General features: G+C 42.9%; 1 protein-coding gene across 1 annotated transcript; it reads right to left on the bottom strand.

Annotated features, from left to right (window-relative positions):
• Positions 1 to 43: 43 nt before the first annotated feature.
• Tekt2 (tektin 2) lies at positions 44 to 3993 on the bottom strand. Its single transcript, XM_042685453.1, has 12 exons — positions 3931 to 3993; positions 3516 to 3723; positions 3268 to 3410; positions 2787 to 2977; positions 2533 to 2658; positions 2115 to 2320; positions 1412 to 1555; positions 1214 to 1328; positions 934 to 1041; positions 659 to 802; positions 427 to 506; positions 44 to 276 (listed from the first exon to the last, which is right to left on the bottom strand). The coding sequence occupies exons 4-12, from the start codon at positions 2940 to 2942 to the stop codon at positions 63 to 65; spliced, it is 1293 nt and encodes a 430-aa protein (XP_042541387.1). The 5' UTR covers positions 2943 to 2977; positions 3268 to 3410; positions 3516 to 3723; positions 3931 to 3993; the 3' UTR covers positions 44 to 62.
• Positions 3994 to 23197: the final 19204 nt, after the last annotated feature.

Raw genomic sequence — 23197 nt, 5'->3', positions numbered from 1 at the left:
AGATTCACTCTCCCCTCGCCCACTTCCCCATTTCCCACCCAACCTTCCTTTGTTTCCTAATGCTAGGTCAGCTGCAGGTGGCCAATTTTGAGTGGACTCAGGACACGGTTTGTGGTCCGGGTGAAGGTGTCCACTTGGGGCACATACTTCTCAGTAGGCACAACCAGCTTCCGTCGGATGTCCAAGCACTTTTTGTCCAGCAGCATGGAGTTGGCCTTACAGGCAATGGCAGCCTGCAGTCGGGCCAGGTGCTTGTACAGGGTATCCAGAGCATCTCTAGAGGAAGAGGCAATGGTAACTCATCTCTGCATGAGGTTGGGATGGCTGGGCTGCGCTCACCAGTTTCAAGCCAAAAGAACCACTGGGCAGAAAGAGGCCCTATAGATAGACCACCATCCCACCCTCCTATTTACTTCCCAAACCTACAGTGTCTGAGCCAGCTTCTCCTTCATTATGGCAATGGTTGTGTCTAGCTGGTGGACCTCATCAATAAGGCCATACTGTACCTGGAGGCAAAGGAGCAGAATGAGGCTTCCAAGGTCAGTGAGCCCGAGGGGTGCCTTGGGAAGCCAGGTTTACTCTACCAGAAGCATATGCTGGAGGTGATCCTGAGAAAAGCTTAACAAGAGGACTTATATCCTACTGGGGACCTTCGTACCTCATCCCGGCAGAGCTCCAAATTGGGCCGAAAGGTTCTGGATTCCAGCCGGCTATGGACCAGCTTCAGGTTCATCATTTTTCTGTGCAGATCATCCTCCAAGTGCCGGATATCCTTCTTCATCTCTTCAATCTCTTCCAAAGTCTGCAGTGGATAAAGGGACTATTCTCTACCTATTGGACTCATGCTGGGGGTCCAAGTCTAGAGCTTTTGGGTAAGGCACTGGCACCTCTTCTACACACACAACAGCATGTGGGTTCTAGGGGTAGGCTCACATTATTCTCTTGCCACTTGAGATCACTGTAAAGTCTCTCCATCTCCTTCAGCCGCTTTCTGAAGGCAAATTCTGTAGCTACTCTCTGGGCTTCGAGTTCATTGTTGGTCTGCAGAACAGGAGAGCAGGCAAGGGAAAGATGTAAACTCCTGGTTTTAGGAGGATGCTGTTTAAGTGGAGGGAGAGGTGCTGTAGCATCAACAGAGAACTAAAGGTAAACACTGAGTGCACACGTCGGCCATTCACTGGCCGTGGAGAGCAGGCTGCAGGGTTTCAATCACCTGAACAATAGTTAGGCTGATGGCCTCCCTCAGCTCTGAAGCAGCTTTCATCTCAGCCTCTGCATGCTTCTTGTTGAACCGACTGGTGTCATCCCACTGCTGGAGTGTGAGGGAGCTGCAGTGGCAAGAAATGATTAATAGAGTCATGAGGTGTGGCCCCTGCGAGATGGAAAAGTGTGACTGAAACATTCCGCTTACCTGTTGGAGATGCGTGTGGGGTTGACCTTCAGGGAGATGTTTGGGGATGTGAGGTTGAGAGAGAGACAACCTCTATCAATCTCCAAGGTCTCCATTTTGCCCCGATGGTCAGAGCTGAGCTGCTGTCGAACATCTTGCAGGAGACTGGAGAAAAGAGAAGATTGGATCAGAAGGTGATCTGCCAGGCCCTAGCCCTGCCAGGCTGGGGATGCAGTCCTCATTGTACTATGGGAATTCTGGGGGAGTGAGTAGGAGGAGGTCTGGGAAGCTTTCCCAGCAGAAGATAATGCAGTTCCTGCCACAACTGAGCTGGAGACCTGTGTGGAGATGGATGGGCTTCCCAGAGAACACCGTTATGCTTCTTGAGTGCTTGTACACATCTGTGGGGTACACCATGTGGTCACACTCACAAAGGCTCACATGTACACTCATGATGAGCCACTCAGGGTAGTGGCAAGTGGACTTCAGCTTCCATGCTTCCCATCAAGTGAGAATGGCTGCCTAGAGTGGGATCCTGATAAAGATTCTGAGACTAGGTCCAGACAGTGGAAAAAGTACTACAGGCAATTAGTGGTTTCTTTCAGGAGCACTTGGAGGGACAAAAAGTAATACAGGAGCCAGTTCCTCATTACCCGCAAAGCTTTGCTGCACATTCAAGACCTCAAGTCTCAAATGCATGTAAACTTGTCTTCCTCATTCTTACCAGAGCTGCTCGAAGGCCTCATTGACCTTCTGTTGCAAGGCCTTCCTGCTGGCCTCAATGATCTCCACCTCTTTAAGGAGTTCATCTTCCACAGGGTCCTTCACCAAGTCAATGTCTCGCCGACTCTCCCGGAGGGTTAGGCACTCGATGGCCACATCCAGAGGCAGGTTTTTGGCCTGCAGGTGTTGATCTGCTGATTCCTTCATCTAGAGAAGAGGAGGATGGGAGGCAAGGGGGGCCATGCCCTGGAAGGTGTTCTTATCCTTACTTTAGCAGAGGGGACTAGTTGAGTGAGTCAGATGACTGTGCCTCCCCATTCCGCGCCCCCCCCCTCATCTTCAAGGGTTCCCAGACCTGGAAGTGGGGCATGAGGGTCAATCTTTGCAGCAGTGTCTTGGCATTCAGTCAGGCTTTCTACCTGTATCAGGGTGTCAATCTCAGCATCCAAGTCCATAAGACATTTGTCCAGCATCTCCTTCCATCGGTTGACAGTCTCGATCCTCTCTGATAGTCTCGTACTATTGTCATGTTCATCCCAAATAGTCTGGAAGACACAGAGAGAGAGAGAGAGAGAGAGAGAGAGAGAGAGAGAGAGAGAGAGAGAGAAATTGTTGTGTATGTGTGGCTATCCTTGGTTCCTTGGACCTATATAACTCCACTCTGGTCCCCAACCTGGTTGTTGGTCTCACTGCGGAGGACTCGCGCCTCTTGGCGGATCTGATGGCAAGCTTCTCGCTGCTGCTCTGCATTGCTGCACAACAAGTAGGTGTTGGTGTTCCATTCAGGCAGCTGGAAGCGCTGGCTTGGCTTGAGACTCAGCGTAGCCATGATCTCAAATTCCTAGGCCTGTTTCAAGATACAACCTGCAGAGGGAAAGGTGCCGTAGACAGGCTCAAATGCACCCTTGGGGGGCAGTAAGCCTGTCCTGGTGGGCTCTTCCTGCAGGCACTCTGCTGGATAGAGTTGTATGGAGCAATTTGGCTATGTAGCTGGATTTCCACCGGGTGGGTCCCTCTGAAGGCACAGCTTGGAGCAGGTAATGGGAAGAATGGGGTCCTTCCTTCCCACCAAATGGGGTTGGCAGGAAAAATAATCCTTAATCCACTTTCCACCCCTCTTTGCTACAAGCACTCCAGTGAGCTTGCTCTCTTACCCTCTTCCAGGCTGCACACCAGGCTGGTGGGGATCTGCCGAGCAGGAGCCCTGATCCCTCTCTAGTACCATGTGGCTGGCGCACAGGGGCTGGCACCAGACAGCCGGTGGGGGAAAGCGCCGTCCCCGCCCCCACGGCCCCACCTAGATGGGAGGAAGAGCAGGGTCGAGTTGGTCCACGTTTGTGAGGAGCCTGGCTGCCCAGCAGGGCCCCTTCGCGGAGCAGGGTTCTGGCGGGGGTTTAAATACCTGACACAGAGTTAGGAGAAGGTGGCTTCAGGCTGCGTCTCGCCGCGTCGCTCCCCTCCACCTCCCCTCTTCTCGCTCTCTCCAGGCTTCTGTTGTGTGGCGCTCCGGTTGCGGTTGCTGGGCGACCACGCCCGCCCCGCTTTGTCACCTGCGGGGTGACCCTGCTGCGTGAGGCCTGGAAGGAGGTGGCCTCCCGGGCGGGGGTGCGCTGCCAAGAGATTCAGGATTATTTCGTCTTGCCCACTGATCATTCATGCCGATGGACCTTACAAAGAAGAAGTAAGCGTCTCGGGTTCAGCTTCGCTCCCTTTCCAGGCCTCCTTCCAGAAATGTCTATTTAAATGTCATTTTATCATTCTATGTGACACAAACAGGGCACACATCCCTGCCACCCTGTCTTGCCTAACATTTTTACCTGAGAGCGGAGTCTGGAGGACAGCTGGAGCCCCGAGGAGAGGGGAGTTGGGAGGAGCCGGGGAGAGGTCTGCGGGGAGAGGGCTGGGCGGAGACCGGAGGAGACCGGGACTGCGGGAGGGAAAGCCTGCCAAAGCCGAGCCCGGCAGGCCCTGTGGAGGGCGGGGCAAGCCTCGGGAGCCCATCTGGGGCCTCCTCGGGAGGCCCTTTGGGACCTTCCTCTAGAGAGGCCTGTGGAGAGGCGCCTCCCGGAGCAGGGCAGGGCAGGCCTGTGGAGATGGAGAGGCCCGCAGTGGAGCAGGAAGGGAAGAAAGGGGAAAGCCTTCCCCTTTGGAGCGTTGGAGGTCAGAGGTTCGGAGGTTTGCAGACCAACTAATGAAGGTCGGGGGGGGGGGGGGGGGGGTCAGGATTGCCTAGTGGAGGCTTGGAGGTTTGGGGGTTGAGGCTGCTCTTGGTTCTGGATATCTAGCCCAGGACAAGATAATTTCAATACCCCTTTCAGGTGTAAATAGTGTAAATAAACTTCTTTTGTTCACCTTTCACTGTGCCTTGATGGCCTGTCTTGCTCTCTGGAGGTCATAAGTACTTAACCACCCAAACTCCTTTTTTTTTTTTGGTCGGTTGTGGGGCCTGGACTCTGGGCCTGGGCACTGTCCCTCAGCTCTTCAGCTCAAGGCTAGCACTCTACCACTGAGCCACCTTCCCAGCCCCCAAAATCCTTAAGTGGAGCTGTGGCTCAGTGGCAGAGCACTAGCCTTGAGCAAAAAACCTCAGGGACAGCACCCAGGCCCTGAGTTCAAACCCCAGGCCTGGCACACACATGAAAAAATACATTAATTGTACAAAGTGTTCTCATTGTGATTATTCCTATACAGGCATATAATGTACTTTGGTTACTCCTCCTTACCAATCCTCCTCCCTCCCCACATATTTTTAGGTCTAAATTCTGTATGGAAGGAAATAAGCCCTATTTTTTTCTTTTTTGCCAGTCCTGGGGCTTGAACTCAGGGTCTAGGCACTGTCCTTGAGCTTCTTGCTCAAGGCTAGTACTCTACCACTTGAGCCACTACACCATTTCCTGCTTTTTTAATTTATGTACTGAGGAACTGAATCCGGGGCTTCAATGCATGCTAGATAAGCACTCCACCACTAAGCCACATTCCCAGCCCTCCTAATTCCTATCTCTTCCTGACAAAGTTACTAAGCTTTTTCTTTTTCTTTTTTTTTGGGCTGGTTGTGGGGCTTGAACTCTGGGCTTGGGGGCTGTCCCTCAGCTCTTCAGCTCCAGACGAGTGCTCTACCACTTGAGCCACAGTGCCACTTCCAGTTTTCTAGTGCTTTATTGGAGATAACAGTCTCACAGACTTTCCTGCCCAGGCTGACTTTGAACTGCAATCCTCAGATCTAAGCCTTCTGAGTAGCTAGGATTACAGGTATGTGCCACACCTGTGCTCAGCTTTTTTTTTTTTTTGAAGTGTTACTGCTCCATGAAAGTTAGAATGTGTTTGTGACTTTAACTAAGTATTCACTATCCCACAATACTGTGAAATTTGTGAAATTATGTAATCAATCACAATGAAGAATTTGCAAAAAATAACAAAAATTAAGTGGTACTGGGAAGTGAATCTAGGTCCTGGAAGCACTCTACCACTTCAGCCACACCGCCAGCCCTTTTTTTTTTTGAGATAGGGTCTAACTTTGCCTGGGCTGGCCTTGAGCTCTAGATCTTTTGACTTCTGTCTCCAGAGTATTTATGCATTATAGACCTGTATCACTACGCCTTGGCCCTAATGTTTTTTTTTTTTTTTTTAATTTAAATTTAGGGCCTTGTGCTCACCCAGTTTGCTGGGTCAACTGGCATTCTACTCCTTAAGCACACATTCAGCCTAGCTATTTGCTGGTTATTTTGGAGGTAGAGTCTCTTGGACTTTTCTGCCCATGCTAGACTCAAAACACAATCCTCCAAATCTCTATCTCTTGAGTAGCTAACATCACAGATGTGAACCACTGACCTTTTTTTTTTTTTTTTTGTCAGTCATAGGGCTTGAACTCTGGGCCTGGGCGCTGTCTCTCAGCTTTTCAGCTCAAGGCTAGTGCTCTACCACTTGAGCCACAGTGCCACTTCCTGTTTTGAGTGGTTTATTGGAAATAGGAGTCTCACAGCCTTTCTTGCCCGGGCTGGCTTTGAACCAGGATCCTCAGATCTCAGCCTCCTGAGTAGCTAGGATTACAGGCGTGAGCCACCGGTGCCTGCCCCCTCCCCCTTTTTTTTTTGGTTGACTGTGGGGCTTGAACTCTGGGCCTGTGCCTTGTCCCTGAGTTCTTCAGCTCAAGAGAGTACTCTACCACTTGAGCCACAGCACCACTTCTGGTTTTCTGATGGTTAATTGGAGATAAGAATCTCATGGACTTTCCTGCATGGGCTGGCTTTTTTTTTTTTGGGTTTGGTTGTGGGGCCTGAACTCTGGGCCTGGGCGCTGTCCCTCAGGTCTTCAGCTCAAGGCAAGTGCTCTACCACTGAGCCACCTTCCCAGCCCCTGGGGTGGCTTTTAACAGTGATCCTCAGATCTCAGCTTCCTGAATAGCTAGGATTACAGACCTGAGCCATTGGCGCCAGGCCCCCCCCCCCCCTTTTTTTTGTCAGTCATGGGGCTTGAACTACTGTCCCTGGGCTCTTCAGCTCAAGGCGAGCACTCTACCACTTGATCCAGAGCAGGATTACAGGCGTGAGCCACCGGCGCTCAGCCCTTTTTTTTTTTTTTTAAATGCTGGTACTGGAGCTTGAACTCAGCCTGGGGGCTGTCGCTCAGCTTTTTCCCTCAAGGCTAGCACTCTAGGGCTGGGAAGGTGGTTCAGTGGTAGAGCACTTGCCTTGTATGCATGAGGCTCTGAGTTCTATTCCTCAGCACCACATAAGCAGAAAAAAAAAAAGCTGGAGCCGGGCGCTGGTGGCTCACGCCTGTAATCCTAGCTACTCAGGAGGCTGAGATCTGAGGATCGCGGTTCAAAGCCAGCCCGGGCAGGAGAGACCGTGAGACTCCTATCTCCAATAAACCACCAGAAAACCGGAAGTGGCACTGTAGCTCAAGTGGTAGAGCGCTCACCTTGATCTCAAGAGCTGAGGGACAGCGCCCAGGCCCAGAGTTCAAGCTCCATGACCGACCAAAAAAAAAAAGCTGGAAGTGGCACTGTGGCTCAAGTGGTAGAGCTCAAGGCCCAGAGTTCAGGCCCCACCACCGGACTCCCCCCTACCCCCCCCCCCCCCAAAAAAAAAAAAAAGGCTAGCACTCTACCACTTGGACAACAGCTCTATTTCTAGACTTTATTTGTCTGGGCTGACTTTGAACTGCAATCCTCAGATCTCAGTATCTTGAGTAGCCAGGATTGGGGGGGGGGGGGGGGGGGGGGGAGGGAGGGCGGACCAGTGCCTGGCTTGATGTTTTTTATTTAAGAAGGGAAAATGAGTGTTTTTGTGGAGAGGTAGAGAGCCTCTTTAAAGACTGAACTCCATTCATATGCTGAGCACTTCCATGTATTACCTCACTAAGTGCCAACAGCTCTATTAACATTCTTTCGTATTAAAGGAAAGAAATTCAGAAGCATCTAGGAATTTGCCCAGTGTCTCATAGCTAAGGTTTGATCCTAGGATTTCATGACTCAAGTCTAAGCTCCCCTTAGCTATTAGTGTTATTAGTGATGACCACACAACAAAGTTTGGAGCAAAGCTTTTCTTTTTATTGCAGTTATTAGTGAAAGTTACACTTCAAATTGAAGCTAAGCAACACGAAAACCATCATTATTTTTTTTTTTTTGAATCAAGGATAAATAAAGACAACACAGAACTCTTCCAGTATATGGAATGGCGCGGGACGCGCAGTCCTGTCACCAGGGCACTTTTGTGCCATTTTGGCTCACGGACAACTGTGACTGCTTCCTTTAACATAAAGTGTTAGAAGTGACTCAACTGTTTAAAACCCAGCTTCCTCTAGTTTTTAATCTCATCCATAAGAGTTTTGTAGTCATTTTTAAGGGAAAGACAGTTTCATTGAAAATAGAAAATTTACTACCAAACTGTAGATAGTGAAAATAAGCACTTTTGTTTAAAAACCTTATTGGCCTTTAGCTTATCATTATTACACAGTATCTGAGTTAAAATAACAGCCAAATCCAAAGCCCAGCTCCCTAGTACACAGTGATAGAAGTCAGCATTTGGTGCTTTAATTATACAGTGATTATCCATGTGTCATAGACTTGCACTCCCATCCACCTCCCACCATTTACAACTCCTCTTAATAAAATGCAGCATCCATGTTTAGATCACTCCATAACTTTACTGGTCCTCTTAGAAAACTACAGACTCACTCTACTATTAACCAAACATATAAAAAAGGTTTATAAGCATTTTGAAATTCTGTAGCTTTAAAAATCCTATAGTAATTTTGTTTTGGTGCCAGTCTTGGGGCTTGAACTCAGGGCCTAGGTCCTATCCCTACCACTTGAGCCATAGCTCTACTTCTGGCTTTCTGGTAGTTTAGTGGAGAGAATAGTCTCAGACTTTCCTGCCCCACCTGGCTTCAAACAGCTTAGATCTCAGCTCTTGAGTAGCTAAGATTACAGGCATGAGCCACTGGTGTCTAGCTTACAGTAAACTTTTCTTACTTGGGAAAATCCAACTAAAGATAAGGCAAGGCCAGGCCTAAGAGCTAGGATGAGGAGAAGGAAGAGGAGGGTCTGGAGAGCTCTCATCATTTTGCCTTGGAAAATATTTGGCAAGAATAGTTACAGTGGGAAAGGAGGGTAAAGAAAAAAGTTACTTGGAATTTGTTAAGATTTCAGTTTCAAAACAAACTGTGATTAGCCCCCAAATAGTTCATATCTGCAATACAAATAGGCACACATGATCGAGATGATTAAAAAGTAAAATCTAAAAGGTTATTTGTTCACCTACAGGACATTTTGCAAGCAGTCTCCCTCCATCCCCATGTTATGTATTTATTCTTCAAAAAAGTTCCCTTTAAAAAGATGGCTATATCTTCATCCATTACTTAGGTTTGAAAAGAAAAAGCAGCAATTAACTACAGTAGGAGCAGTTAGCAACACTGAGATGTGTATGTGTGTGTGTTTGTGTATTGTGTATAAGAACTTTTGCTAGAGTGGTCAGGTTACAATGAATTGGTCATTTTGCAGTTTTAGTTTCCCAAACACTGGAGAAAGAGCACATTATTTTTATAAAGTCAGTATGTATAGTGTTATAAGGTATATTTACACACACACACACATACACACACCACTGCTTTCCACAACCTACAAGTAAGTCCACATTCTAGTCTACCACACAAATGGTTTCTATCCACAAAAAAAGAGTAATACTTTTATGGGTCCATAGCTGGAGAGATAATGCCAAACCTTATAGCAGAAACTGTTTAATGGTCTCCGGGTAGCAGTATTAGCTGCCTCACCACACCAAGACTTGTGTTCATTCCAAGCATGAAATCATCCCAACTTTTCACCTTTAGTACTTGAAACCTCATTGTCCTATATAACTTGCCACAGACACCTCTTTATTAGCAGCGAGGTGGAAAAGCTCAACAGTCTGCCTTAAGAGGCAGTCAGCATCAGTAGGGACGAGACTAAATGCTGCATATATCATACCCTGTGTACCTAAAATGCATCCTTCCTACGGGAATTGCTTATACCTATAGGGATACACACTTTTTGAGTTCTTAGAAATGATCTTCTTTCCCGCAGAGATGCGTAAGACTGGGGAAATGTAAGGCTTTGCCCACAACTCCCACGATAATTCAGTAGTCACCTGATGTTACCTGTGGGTGCTCAGAATTTTATTACCATAAAAGATTTTGACTATATTTTTACTTATACAGATATACAATGATTAGAATTTAATTTTTTGTGTGCTGGTCTTGGGGCTTGAACTCAGGGCCTGGCTCTGTCCTTGAGCCTCTTTTGCTCAAGACTAACATTCTGGGGGCTGGAAAGGTGGCTCAGTGGTAGAGCGCTTGCCTTGCATTCCTGAGGCCCTGGGTTCGATTCCTCAGCACCACATAAGCAAAAAAGAAAAAAAGCCGGAAGTGGTGCTATGGCTCAAGTGGTAGAGCGCTAGCCTTGAGCTGAAGAGCTGAGGGACAGCGCCCAGGCCCAGACTTCAGGCCCCACAACCGGACCCCCCCCCCCCCCCCCCCCCCCGCAAAAAGACTAACATTCTACCACTTGAAGCCACAGCTCCACTTCCAGCTTTTTTGGTGGTTAATTGGAGATGAGAGTCTCATAGACTTTCCTGCCTGAGCTGGCTTTGAATAGCAATCCTCAGATCTCAGCCTCCTGAGTAGCTAAAATTACAGGCATGAGCCACTGGTGCTTGGCTGTGATTGGAATTTTTATTAAAGTAAAGCCAAGTTCAATTCTTCAGAGCAACAGGTTAGAAATTAACCCACTTTCCTTTTTTTTTTTTTTTTGTCAGTCATAGGACTTGAACTCTGGGCCTGGGCGCTGTCCCTCAGCTCTTCAGCTCAAGGCAAGCTCTACCATTTGAGCCACAGAGCCACTTCTGGTTTTCTGGTGGTTTATTGGAGATAAGAGTCTCATGGCCTTTCCTGCCTGGGCTGGCTTTGAACCACGATCCTCAGATCTCAGCCTCCTGAGTAGCCAGGATTACAGGCGTGAGCCACTGGTGCCTGGCTCCCATTTTCCTTCTTAAAACCAGCCTTCTCCTCCAAAGCCATATACCAAAAATCTGCCAAAAAACAAAATGAAAACTGCTGACACAGGACAATATGCAGCAAAAGCACTTGATCACGTCACATCTACATCTAAGTAGCTGATGACTGTCACATTAACACAAAGTATGGCTGCAATTGCCTTAGCACCACTCAAAAGAGTTTGGTTTCTGAGAAGTCATGCTTTTGCCAAAGATTGTTACAAAAAAACAAAACAAAAACCAAAAACCAGGCCCTGTGTGCAGGGAAGAAAAAGAACAGGATGGATAGACCACCACAGCAGGAAAAGCCCAGGTTTCTTCTAGAACTGGTTTATACAATGATCTACCACACTTGAAGACACTTTCAACTGGACAGCAAACTTTCACACCACAGTATCCTGCTATCGAGAATTTCAGAACAGCTCAAAGTGCTTTCACAAATGTATCTTGTTTCCACAAATTTAGTGAGGTAGGTGAGGGCAGCAAGCATCTTTACCAGGAAGGAAGAAAGGCACACAGAGACACAGAACCAACCAATGATACAGTGATTATGGCTGAGTTCCAAGCACTTGGCTCAGGTTTTAGAGCCCTTCCTGCTTTCAAAGGCATATTTAAGTTCTTAAATCTTTTTAGTTATAAGCCTTTAAATATTACTGTATTTCAAAATATAGATCTTCTCTCTTGTAGCTCAGGGTTAACTGGGGAACGGGTTGAGTTAAAAAAAGTAAGAGAAAAAAACCTTTGAGGCAGGGATTTTATATTGCCTACGCTGGCCTAGAATTTGCTTTGGAGTTCAGGCAGGCTTTGGACTTGCCATCTTCCTGCCTCAGCTTCCTGAGTACTGGGATTACAGGTATACACCACCATAGCTGGCTTAATGTTTTTTAATATAATAGAATTTTTACCCATCAAGAAGTCATATGTGGGGTTGGCAATGTGGCTCAGTGGTAGAGTGTTTACTTAGCATGCATGAAGCCCTGGGTTCGATTCCTCAGTATAACAGAAAAGCCGGAGGCAGCGCTGTGGCTCAAGTGGTAGAGTGTTAGTCTTGAGTAAAAGCTCAGGGACAGTGCTCTGACCCTGAGTTCACAAGCCCCAGTACTGGCAAAAAAAAAAAAAAAAAAAAAAAAATCATATGCAACAATTTAAAAATTTTTTTTTTTGTTGGTCGTGGGGCTTGAACTCTGAGCTTGGGCACTGTCTCTGTGTTCTTCAGCTCAAGATGAGTGCTCTGCTGTTTAAGCCACAGTGCCACTTCCAGTTTTCGAGTGGTTTACTGGAGATAAGAGTCTTATGGACTTTTCTGCCCGGGCTGGCTTTGAACCATGATACTCAGATCTCAGCCTCCTGAGTAGCTAGTATTACAGACGTGAGCCACCGGCGCATATGCAAGAATTTATATAACAGAAATCAGAATATTTAAGAGGAATGAAGTCTGTATTCATTAATAAAAATTTTATGTAAGAAGCTATGTGTCAAAACATCACCAACTTTTTAAAGTTGAAATCAGCGTATGGTTAAACTATAAGCTATAAATTATTTTTCCATAAGAATGTAGGGAATCTCTATTGCAGAAAGTTGAAGTACTACTTAATTTTTTAAAAAATTTATCAGGTGTGGGGCTTGAACTGTGGACCTGGGCACTGTCCGTGAGCTCTTCAGCTTAAGGTTAGTGCTTTACCACTTGAGCCACAGAACCACTTCTTAACTGGAGATTAAGTTTCAAATGTAGCCCAGGCTACATTTGAATCGTGATCCTCAGATCTCAGCCTCATGAAATACTACTTTCAAGAAAGCTTCTTCACTTTGCTACAGTATATATATAGCCTAGATAAACAATTTGTTCTTATTATCATTTGACAGCTAGCAGAATGTTCTCTGGTTGCTGCATCCACACTTTTCATCTTCCCCCTGTACTGCAGGGGACTGAACCCAGGCCAAGTTTCCATCTTAATTCTCAGTTAACTGAGTTTTTCATTTACATTAACTAAAGTTATATGCCAGTGATTTTTCCCCCTTTTTCCCTGCACTCCACTAATGATTTTCTTTAATGTTTGTTTTGCCTTTTCATCTGTTTATGTTTCATTGTATGGGGGTGTATTATGGAAGGAGATGAAGAATTTTGTGATTCATAAACAGCATAAAATACTGATTACAACCAGGCAAACCAAAGAATGGTTTGAAAATGGAAATGAGAATACAGAAAATATTTTGATTTTTTGATCAAGTGGTAACTTCTGCATGTGATCCACAGTATTCTATATAAATTGCCTCTAAATGCTTTTCTTTTTTTTTCTTTTTAAAGAGAGGAAGGTCGTTTCTCTATCCTAGGCTATGAATTAAGAAAGCTCCTGGAAAATTCTGAGATCTTGTGGAGGTTACTGCTTGCCATTCTGTGTGTGTGTTTTCAACAGTAGGAGTGGCCTTGTGCATGCTAAGCCTGTGTTCTGTCTAACACTGAGGTATACCCTTAGGCCTCTATATTCCTGGCTTATTTCTTATTTATTTATTTTTTGGTGCCTGTCCTGGGCTTGAACTCAGGGCCTGGGTGCTGTTCCTGAGCTTTTGTGCTTGAGGCTAGCACCCTACCACTGAGCCATAGCTCCATTTATGGCTTTTTGGTGATTAATTGGAAATAAGAGTCTCACAGACTTTCCTGCCTGGGCTGGCTTGGAGCCACAATCCTCAGTTCTTGGTGTCCTGAGGCTAGGTTTACAGGTATGAACCACTGGAGCCTGGCTATTCTTAGTTTTTGAATTTGAAAAGGATTTACAGGGTTATCATCAATAATAGAAATGATCATTCCCTGTCTGTGAAACAGGGTTTGAGAGATGAAGTCTATTCCTCCTCAAACAGAAGTTTCTTCTTGTGAATTACCAGTGTTCACCAATAATTTTTTTTGCTTTGTTTTGTTTAGATGGTTGTGGGGCTTGAACTCTGGGCCTGGGCACTGTCCCTTAGCTCTTAAGCTCAAGGCGAACACTCTACCACTTGAGCCTCAGCATCACTTCTGGTTTTCTGGTGGTTAATTGGAGATAAGAGTCATGGAATTAAAAAAAAAAAAAGTCACATACAGAGAATGGCAAGTAGTAACTGGAATGTTCTAATGCTTTGCCTCCACAAGATCTTAAACATTTTCCAGCTTTCTTAATTCATAGCCTAGGGTACAGACAATACCTTCCCCTCTTTAAAAACACGGAGTTTTCTGCCTGGGTTGGCTTTGAACCACGATACTCAGATCTCAGTCTCCTGAGTAGCTAGGATTACAGGTGTGAGCCACCGGTGCTCAGCAAGAACATTTTCTTTACTGGGCAGACTGCCTCGTCTAGTAAGGCCCAGCTTAGTGTTTTCTAGAGAAAAAAGAAAATTGGAAGAGCTACATTGATAGCAATGCCATGGTTCTAACTAAGGATAAATATTTCATTTTATCTTTTTATTATTGCAATTCTGAAGCACCTGTACAACTTTGATTTGCCAAGAAGACATGTGGCTCTGGGCTGAGACCAACCACCGCCTAGCATAGACAGAAATGACAGAGGGGCCTTCTTTGGCTTCTTCTGTAAAACATCAACAGCTGCCATGACTGTGTGGTTGCAACAACTTGGAAAATATTAAACAACTCTTAAGCTTTTTGTAGAGATCCTGGCAAAGAAATCTTATTCGCATTTCTCCCTCACTGCACAGGCTCACATCCCACTCATCAATTTATTTTCAAAGACTTCCTGTTCTCACAGATATAAAGATAGGATCATATATGTAATATTACATATGCAGAAAGAGCCTTTTCTTCTTTGAAAAGGACTACTAAATGGCCTAATTCAGGGGTTTTTGTTTGTTCCTCCAGTCAATCATCATGAAAATGAGTTTTAGGTATGAAATACCAGAGTAATGTTTTTTCTCTAGTCTCTGGTACAGCCTCTTAATATCCAAGATAAAATTATAGGTGTGCACACAGATTTTGGAAATAAGATAAATGCAAAAATTTAATGGTCAACTATCCTATCTGTTTTCTTTTTCTTTTTTTTTTGGTGGGTCATGGGGCTTAGACTCGGCCTGGGTGCTGTCCCCTGAGCTCTTCAGCTCAAGGCTAGCACTCTACCACTTGAGCCACAGATGCCACTTCTGTTTTTCTGGTGGTTTACTGGAGATCAGAGTCTCACAGACTTTCCTGCCAGGGCTGGCTTTGAATAGTGATCTCAGCTTCCTGAATAGCTAGGATTATAGAAGTAAGCTACAGGCACCCGGCCTCCTGTCTTTTTTCTATGTCTGATACTGTTGATACTTCCTTTGTGGGATGATCTGTGACTTATTGCGTAGTTACTTCTTTCTGAAGAAGTGGACTGTGCATGGAGGCAGAACACTCAGTCTTTCACTGTGTTTGGCAGTGCTGATGCCAGGCATTGGCATTTCTGGAGCCAACCATTAAAATAAGCTCTGTACTAGGTTTCCCAGGAGATTTCAGGCAGAAAAAGAAAACACAGGATTAGAGGCATTGTTAAAATTGTTAATCTAGGGGCTGGGAAGGTGGCTCAGTGGTAGTGTGCTTGCCTTGCATGCATGAGGCCCTGGGTTCGATTCCTCAGCACCACATAAGCAAAAAGAAAAAAGCCGGAAGTGGTGCTGTGGCTCAAGTGGTAGAGCGCTAGCCTTGAGCTGAAGAGCTGAGGGACAGCGCCCAGGCCCAGAGTTCAGGCCCCACGACCGGACCCAAAAAAAAAAAAATTGTTAGTCTACAAGGATTATATGCTTGTCAACCTAGGACAGTTGAAAATGTAATTAATAAAACTGAAAATTTTTAAGCACAATACTATAAAAGTAGGACATACGCTAGCAACAATATATATAAAATGTTTGAAAATTAGTTTTTACTCAATAGTTAGCAAAGTCCCATCATCTACCAATCTCCAATGAGTACTTGATGTTGAGGTAAGGGAAATAACTCAGAACCAGTATAAAAAAATTTATGTAGCTGGAAAAAATGTGGAAATAAACAACATGCAGACTCATTTTAAACTGTCACACTTTACATAATATACCATTTTCCTATAACCCTTATTTAAAACTTTCCCATTTCCTTCCCTCACAGTGTAAGAACAGAATAAAATATTGTACAGTAAAGTCTTATGTATTAAAGCCCCAATAATTTGGAATTTAAAAGTCAAGAGGATGGGATAAAAGTTATCTCTTGAGGGGCTGGGAAGGTGGCTCAGTGGTAGAGTGTGTGCCTTGCATGCCTGAGGCCCTGGGTTCGATTCCTCAGCACCACATAAACAAAAAGAAAAAAGCTGGAAGTGGTGCTGTGGCTCAAGTGGTAGAGCGCTAGCCTTGAGCTGAAGAGCTGAGGGACAGCGTCCAGGCCCAAAGTTCAGGCCCCACGACCAGACCCCCCCCCCAAAAAAAAAATAAAAGCTATCTCTTGAAATTTCTTTCAGAAAAAATATCCCTTACCAAACTCATAGTGTTAAAAAAAAAAGGAAATAATACTACCTTAAGGAAACATACTTTTTTCACGTACTTAAAAAAAAATAAATTTAATGTGCCAATACAAATAATCTTGATCTATTTACTAGGAAACTGGAGCAACTATAAATGCTTGCAATTAAAACTGTATAATTAAGCCGGGCGCTGGTGGCTCACGCCTGTAATCCTAGCTACTCAGGAGGCTGAGATCTGAGGATCGAGGTTCAAAGCCAGCCCGGGCAGCAGAGACCGTGAGACTTCTATCTCCAATAAACCACCAGAAAACCAGAAGTGGCACTGTAGCTCAATAGCTCAAGTGGTAGAGCGCTCGCCTTGAGCTGAAGAGCTGAGGGACAGCGCCCAGGCTCAGAGTTCAACCCCAGGACCGACCAAAAAACAAAACCAAAAAAAAACTGTATAATTATACTTCAGTCCACATTTATGAATTATTATTTGTTAAAATTTTAATGAACTGAAATAATCTATGAACCAGCCTATCTCCCTGGCTCTCTCAGCTCCTTTAAACTCTTATTTCTTCACTGATACTCAGCGAAAAGTTTAGAGTAGCACATTTTCCATATAATTATACGGGGAGGAAATACATGTTTCAAAGTCAGTTATCAATGACTTCTGAATCATTTGCCTCCTGTTTCCCTCGTCTATGAAAAGATACCATAATCCCAATCCCAGGGGCTGGGAAGGTGGCTCAGTGGTAGAGTGCTTGCCTTGCATGCAAGAGGCGCTGGGTTTGATTCCTCAGCACCACATAAGCAGAAAGAAAAAAGCCGGAAGTGGCGCTGTGGCTCAAGTGGTAGAGTGCTAGCCTTGAGCTGAAGAGCTCAGGGACAGCAGTTCAGGACCCACAACCGGACCCAAAAAAAACCCCCATAATCCCAATCCTGAATTATGTGCCTGAAACTAGAAACGGACATGTAAAAATCACTTGCTTGACAACTTTCTTCCCAAACTGCAATCCAGTAAAGTAAATCTAATTGGTATTAGTTGTTACTGAAGGAAACAAAAAAAAGATCTAATTTAAAAAAAGCCCAGTTCCCCTCCACATACAGAAAGAAATCTAAAAACTGTCTTCAATACCCACTATATAAACAACATTGAATATTCTAAGTTAGAGAATAGCGTTAATGATTTATTGTTAAAAATGCAAACATCTATTTGAATGGTATATTATCACACAATCTTAATGTTTGCTAACATTACAAAGAAAGAGGAAAAGCTAGAAATATCTATAAAAATAAAATACCTTAAAAACCCACATCTAAGCAAAATATAAAAAGTTGCACATAAATTGCCAATAAATATAAATATCACAATTGAAAATTAATCTTAAAAAAGGAACACATAACAACTAAAGACATTATAAAAAATGAAAAAGTTTTAATGTGCATGAATATTTGCAAAGACACAGAAGACACCGAACAATCAATATAATATTACTATCATTATTTTACAATGCAGCATACAAGGTTTCTGAGGTGTGATGTTTTTTGTTGATTTTTATTCTACTTATTTTCTGGAAGAATGCTTATCAAATTCATAAAGCAAGAAAATGAGCCTAAGTGATCCTAAGTAATCATCTGTTGCTGTGTACACTGTTTCTGATTACATGGAAATTTGCTTTCTGGCAGACTATTGAATTTCTAGTCACTATGAGTGGTCCTGCTGTTTTCCTTACTTTTCTGTATCTCTGCCAGTGAGTTCTATACTCACCCATGTCCTATTTTTGATGAACTGATCATGCCCTTTAAAGACACTATTGTTGTTTATCACAGTTCCTTACCCTAGGGAGGTAAAAAGAAAATTTTATTTTAAAGATACTAGCAAATACTTGAAGTATAAAATACTTGTCAGTACCTTAATTTTTTCCCCTACAGATAAGAGGTATAATCAATTTGCTTTCTTTCTTAAATTGATTTCTTTTTTTCTGTCTGTCTTGGGGCTTGAACTCTTGAACAACTAGGGGGCTTCTCTCTGAGCCCCTTTTGCTCAAAGCTAGCATTCTACCACTAAGCCACAGCACCACTTCCAACTTTTTTCTCTGATTAATTGAAAAGTCTCATGGACTTTTCTGCCCAGGTTGGCTTTGAACAATCCTCAGATCTCAGCTTCCTAAGTAGCTAGGATTATAGGCATGGGCTACCAGCGCCCGTCTCTTAAAATGATTTCAATGACAACAACAGTGCCTTTATGGGCACTTTTTCTTAATAATGATTGATTAGAAAAGGTTAGGCTTGGGGTCAATCTATGTCAAAAAACAAAAAAAAGGAAGGGTAGTTTATATAGATCTTGGCATGGTACTTCTTTGGGCACTTGCTACTGTGCTCATTATTTTATTTAAAAAGTTAAGAAGATTTGTTATTTTATAGATTCTTTAAACACAGCTGAGAATTAAAAGGGTTAACTATTAAAAATTATTTTAAAATTTTGTGAGCATTCACTTACTTTACTACATAAAAGCTTTTCTTGGTTCCCTTGACCAGCTTCAAGACAACAAGTAACATCATTTATATGATTCTATCATATTCTTGGAATTCTAAAACAATTCATGCTGTTTGGAAAATAAACAAACTACAGCACCATCTTTTGAAAAGGCACTTTCTAAGAACTATCTTGCCTTAAAATTTTATTTAAAAAACAAATTCAGAGTCTACTCTGAACACCTTAGTTTTTACAAAGATCTCAAACATTGATATAACATTAGATTTTTGGTTACCTTACACAATGCTTCCCAAAAGGAAGGGAGCCCAATGACTGACTGAATGATTTGAAAAGATCCTAATTTTGTCACAGTGTTTTTTACCTGGTATTTCAACAGGGATTTTCATTGGTAAATTCTTAACCCTCCATGTTAACTATATCATTCTATTTTTAATTCCAATTAAAATCTTTAACTTGGGGGGGAGGGAGAAGAGGAGGGAAAGGATATTGGGACAATAACAAGGGGTAACAATGATCGACAAGTAATATGCTCATTGCCTTATTCATGTAACTGTAACCCCTCTGTACAACATCTTTACAGTAAAATAAAATTAAAAAACTTTAACTTCCATGCTATAAGAACAAAAGATTCTTAAGATTTCATCAACAATGTAAAATCTAGAGCATTCTTTTTTTTTTTTTTTGTAGGTTGTGGGGCTTGAACTCTGGGCCTGGTCACTGTCCCTCAGTTCTTCAGCTCAAGGCTAGTGCTCTACCACCTGAGCCACAGCGCAGTTCCCATTATTATTATTATTTTGTGCTGGTCTTAGGGCTTTAACTTAGGGCCTGGGTGTTGTCTCTGAGCCTTTGTGTTCAAGACTAGTGCTGCTCTATTACTGGAGCCACAGTTTTACTTTTGGCCTTTTGGTGGTTAATGGAGATAAGAGTCTCACAGACTTTCCTGCCTGGATTGGTTCCAGTGATCCTCAGATCTCAGCCTCCTGAATAGCTAGGATTAAAGCTGTGAGCCACTGGTTCCCAGCTAGTACACTGTTTTTTTTAAAAAATGGAACAATTCTGAAGTTTATTAAAGTAAATTAAGCATCAACTGGAAGAAATAGATAATTTCAATTATGTGAATATTATTTTTAAATAGTCTGGGACAGATAACAGGGTTAATAAAAAACTAGAGTACTTTTTATGGCCAATTTCAACTCGCAATACTAATTATTAACAGGAAGAAGCCTTGACAATTAAAAAACATATTGACTGACATAAAAAAAACTATAAGCAGAATACAGTATTTTTAGAAACAGGAAAAAAGTAAAAAATTCCTTCCTTCCCACTCCCCCTTTTTCCTTGTTACTTGGGCTTGAACTTGTGCTTGCTAAACAAGGACTTTACCATTTTACTACACCCTTTTTGCTTTATTTGCTTCACATTTTGCCTGGGCTGACCTGGATCATGATCCTCTTATTTACTTTTTCTTGGTAGCTTGGATGACAGGTATACACCACCAGGGCCAGTTATTGGTTGATATGGGGTCTTGCTAACTTTTTCCCCAGGTTGTCCCTGGAATTATGATCCTCCCAATATTTGTCTTCTGAGTAGCTGGGATTACAGGTATGAACCATCACACCTAGCTTCTTTCTTGACATAGGTTTCTAGTCCAGGTTGGCTTTGAACTCAAGAATGTCCTGCCTCAGTCTCCTATGTGCTGGGATTACAGACTTTTACCACTATGTTTATTTCTCTTTCTTTTCTTCATTGACTTTTACATATCTATTCTTGGCTTATTTTTTGGTGCCTAGAATCACAAAAGTGATGGACAATGGAAAGGAAATAGAAATAACAAAGACACACCCTATACCAAGGTCATATGCCACTCAGAAAGGTTATCAGTTGAAGTCCTCTAACTATTAATATTGGTGCTTTAAGCTATAAACAAAGCTTAACAAAGAATGAAAAGGACTAACACTTCCAATGGATAAACAAGGTGGCATAAAAATGTCAGAAAAATGATGTAACAATACCTTTTGCAACTTGACTAATTCATAAATGGTAATTAAGTACAAGGCACTGGTAAGCAAGACCTTTCTCTGAAATAGAAGAACACCTAAGAGGATGAGCTAAGCAAATATTTAGTCAGGCTTAATGATACTGAATGAAAATTATGCGAGTCAGCAGTTACACTTAGCAAAACATTATCACTGAGGTTTGAAATAGGAAGAATACACAATACTCTAATCATGTCCAGTCACTGCCCTGCGCAAAGTCACATGGGCCTTTGAAAAGACCCACCTCATTTGTTGGCTAAGTGTCTGTTCTGGATTTAAGATCTATTGCTGGTACTTCAACTGCTCACCCTTTCCTTTGCTAGTCTTTTTTACTCAACAGCAGCTCAGCTTTTATTTCCCTTCACAGGCTTTGCATCTGCCAAGACTCTTAAGATCCATTAGACCAGTCCAGGCTGGCTTTGAACTCAAGACTGTATAATGCATATACTTGTGCTTGCTAAGCAGGGACTATGTTTTGGGTTTTTTTTTTTTTTTTTGGTCATGGGGCTTGAATTCTGGGCTTGGGCGCTGTCCCTGAGCTCTTTAGCTCAAGGCAAGCGCTCTACTGCTTGAGCCACAGTGCCACTTCTGGTTTTCTAGTGGTTTATTGGAAATAAGAGTCTCACAGACTTTCCTACTGGGGCTGGCTTTGAACCGTTGATTCTCAGATCTCAGCCTCCTGAGTAGCTAGGATTACAGGCATGAGCCACCGGTGCTTGGCTTAAGCAGGGACTATGTATGTCGATGTGAGGTCGATGTGAGAACCTTGCTTGGAAAACTAGATGAATCTTTATCAAATGCCTTCTGAAACACCTAGAACATTCCACCAGAAACTTTTAGGAAGAAAAATAAATAGGTCACAAACAGGGATATTTCCACAGAATAGTTTTTCCCCGAAACCTGTTAAAAGGTAACTATTAAGACAATGAAAGTACCAAGGAGGTTGAGGTACACTTTTTTAAACTGTAGAAGACAAAACCTACATGACTAAAACAAAGGATATTTGGAAATTAAATTTAAACTAAAATGGCAGCACCCTTTGTTATCTTGATATTTCACTTGCATCATCTTATCTAGAAAAACAAAACAACAAAAAGGGTCTAATCCTGTTCATCTCCTTATTGTTTAGTGCAGCAGCTGTCAGATGCTACTTACATAAATATAGCAGCTATAGAATTCTATGTGTATGGCTCTCAGTGCCAGTAACTGGATACTGTAATACAGTCACACATACCAGACACATTTGCCAACTCCCAACTCTTCTTCATATGAAAATCATTTATGCCAGTTGCTCAGATTGACATTTTAAAATCACTCTATGAGACACATCATAAAAAACAGGAGGGCAAAGTATAGCATTCATCATCTTGCTAGTGAGCAAGGGAGGGGTATAAAAGATACTGATAGTTTAATGATATTTAAATGATAACAGCAACAAAAGTTTCCATTAGAAAAATAAAAGATTGGGAATTCTGCCCAGGAATGCAAAAATGATTAGAACAAATTTCAAGAAGTATCTGCCCACTTATTATCTTAAAATTCCAAGCACAAGGTTCCTTGTAATTAAGGTTGATATATCAATTCATTAATAAACAAAATAGAAATATACTATGCATATTCTTTCAGTAATTAACCTTAAGCTAGCAATGCTGTGTAGTGTAGGAGCATTCTAAAAAAGAAGCTACTCAAATGGTAAAGCTTTAGAAAAATATTTTTCTGTTAAAAAAGTCCTTCCAAGTAGAGTCAGATTAAGTAAGGTTTTTGCTTTAGCATATGAGTGTTCCAATGACTGAACATGAGGCAGCAAAGTAAATAAGACAAAGGGAACTCGTAGTTGTTCCCTAAGGAAGATTTCTACTGAGCAAGCATAGATCAATAAAGGTTTTTTTTTTTTTTGTGGTATTTGGGGTTGAACTCAGGGCTTTGCACTTACTAGGTAAGCATTATACTACTTGAACCATGCCCCAGTCTTTTTTTAGTTTGTTTTCTAGACAGGGTCTTGTGCTTTTCCTAGGCAGGCCTTTGGCCATCATCCTCAGAACTCCACCTCTTCAGTAGCTGGGTTTAAAGGCATATACCAACATGCTGAGTTTGTTTTTGAGATAGTCTCCCTAACTTTTGCTTGGGCTGGCTTTGAACCATGATCCTCCTAACTCAGCTTCTCAAGAAGCTGAATTAACAAGCATTCACTACAACATCCAGCTCCTCAGTCAAGATTTTACCTTCTAGAATATATATATATATATATATATATATGCATGCTATTTCTTCTTTTGTCTATGTTCCTGACCAAAATCAGTGAAATTTCAATGTTGAAAACAACAAACTGAGCCATGAATGCTGGTGTCCCAGCTGGGGAGGCTGAGGTAAGAGGCCTGCTTCAGCCAGGTAGTTTGAAGCCAACCTCTTCACTACATAGTAAGACTGTCTCAAAAACAACCCCCAAACATTTTTAAAGGATTTTTTTTTTGGTAGTAGAGGAATATGAAAGAAAAAAAAAGTATGTACTATACAAGTATCTTTTGTAAAGTGCTTTGAAAACAGTGTTGTAAATTACATTTCAGATGCTTCAAAATAATAAACATGAAATACAGTACTTT

Source organism: Dipodomys spectabilis, unplaced genomic scaffold (assembly GCF_019054845.1).
Source record: "Dipodomys spectabilis isolate Male_0828 unplaced genomic scaffold, ASM1905484v1 ptg000002l, whole genome shotgun sequence".
NCBI lineage: Eukaryota > Metazoa > Chordata > Mammalia > Rodentia > Heteromyidae > Dipodomys > Dipodomys spectabilis.
This window is presented reverse-complemented; position numbering and strand designations above follow the sequence as displayed.

Coding starts and splice junctions, on each gene's coding strand:
- Tekt2 (XM_042685453.1), bottom strand. CDS start 2,942: ATGGCTACGCTGAGTCTCAAGCCAAGCCAGCGCTTCCAGCTGCCTGAA. Junction 2,321..2,532: donor AGATTGACACCCTGATACAG/GTAGAAAGCCTG, acceptor CCTCTTCTCTAG/ATGAAGGAATCAGCAGATCA. Junction 1,556..2,114: donor GAGGCCTTCGAGCAGCTCTG/GTAAGAATGAGG, acceptor TCTTTTCTCCAG/TCTCCTGCAAGATGTTCGAC.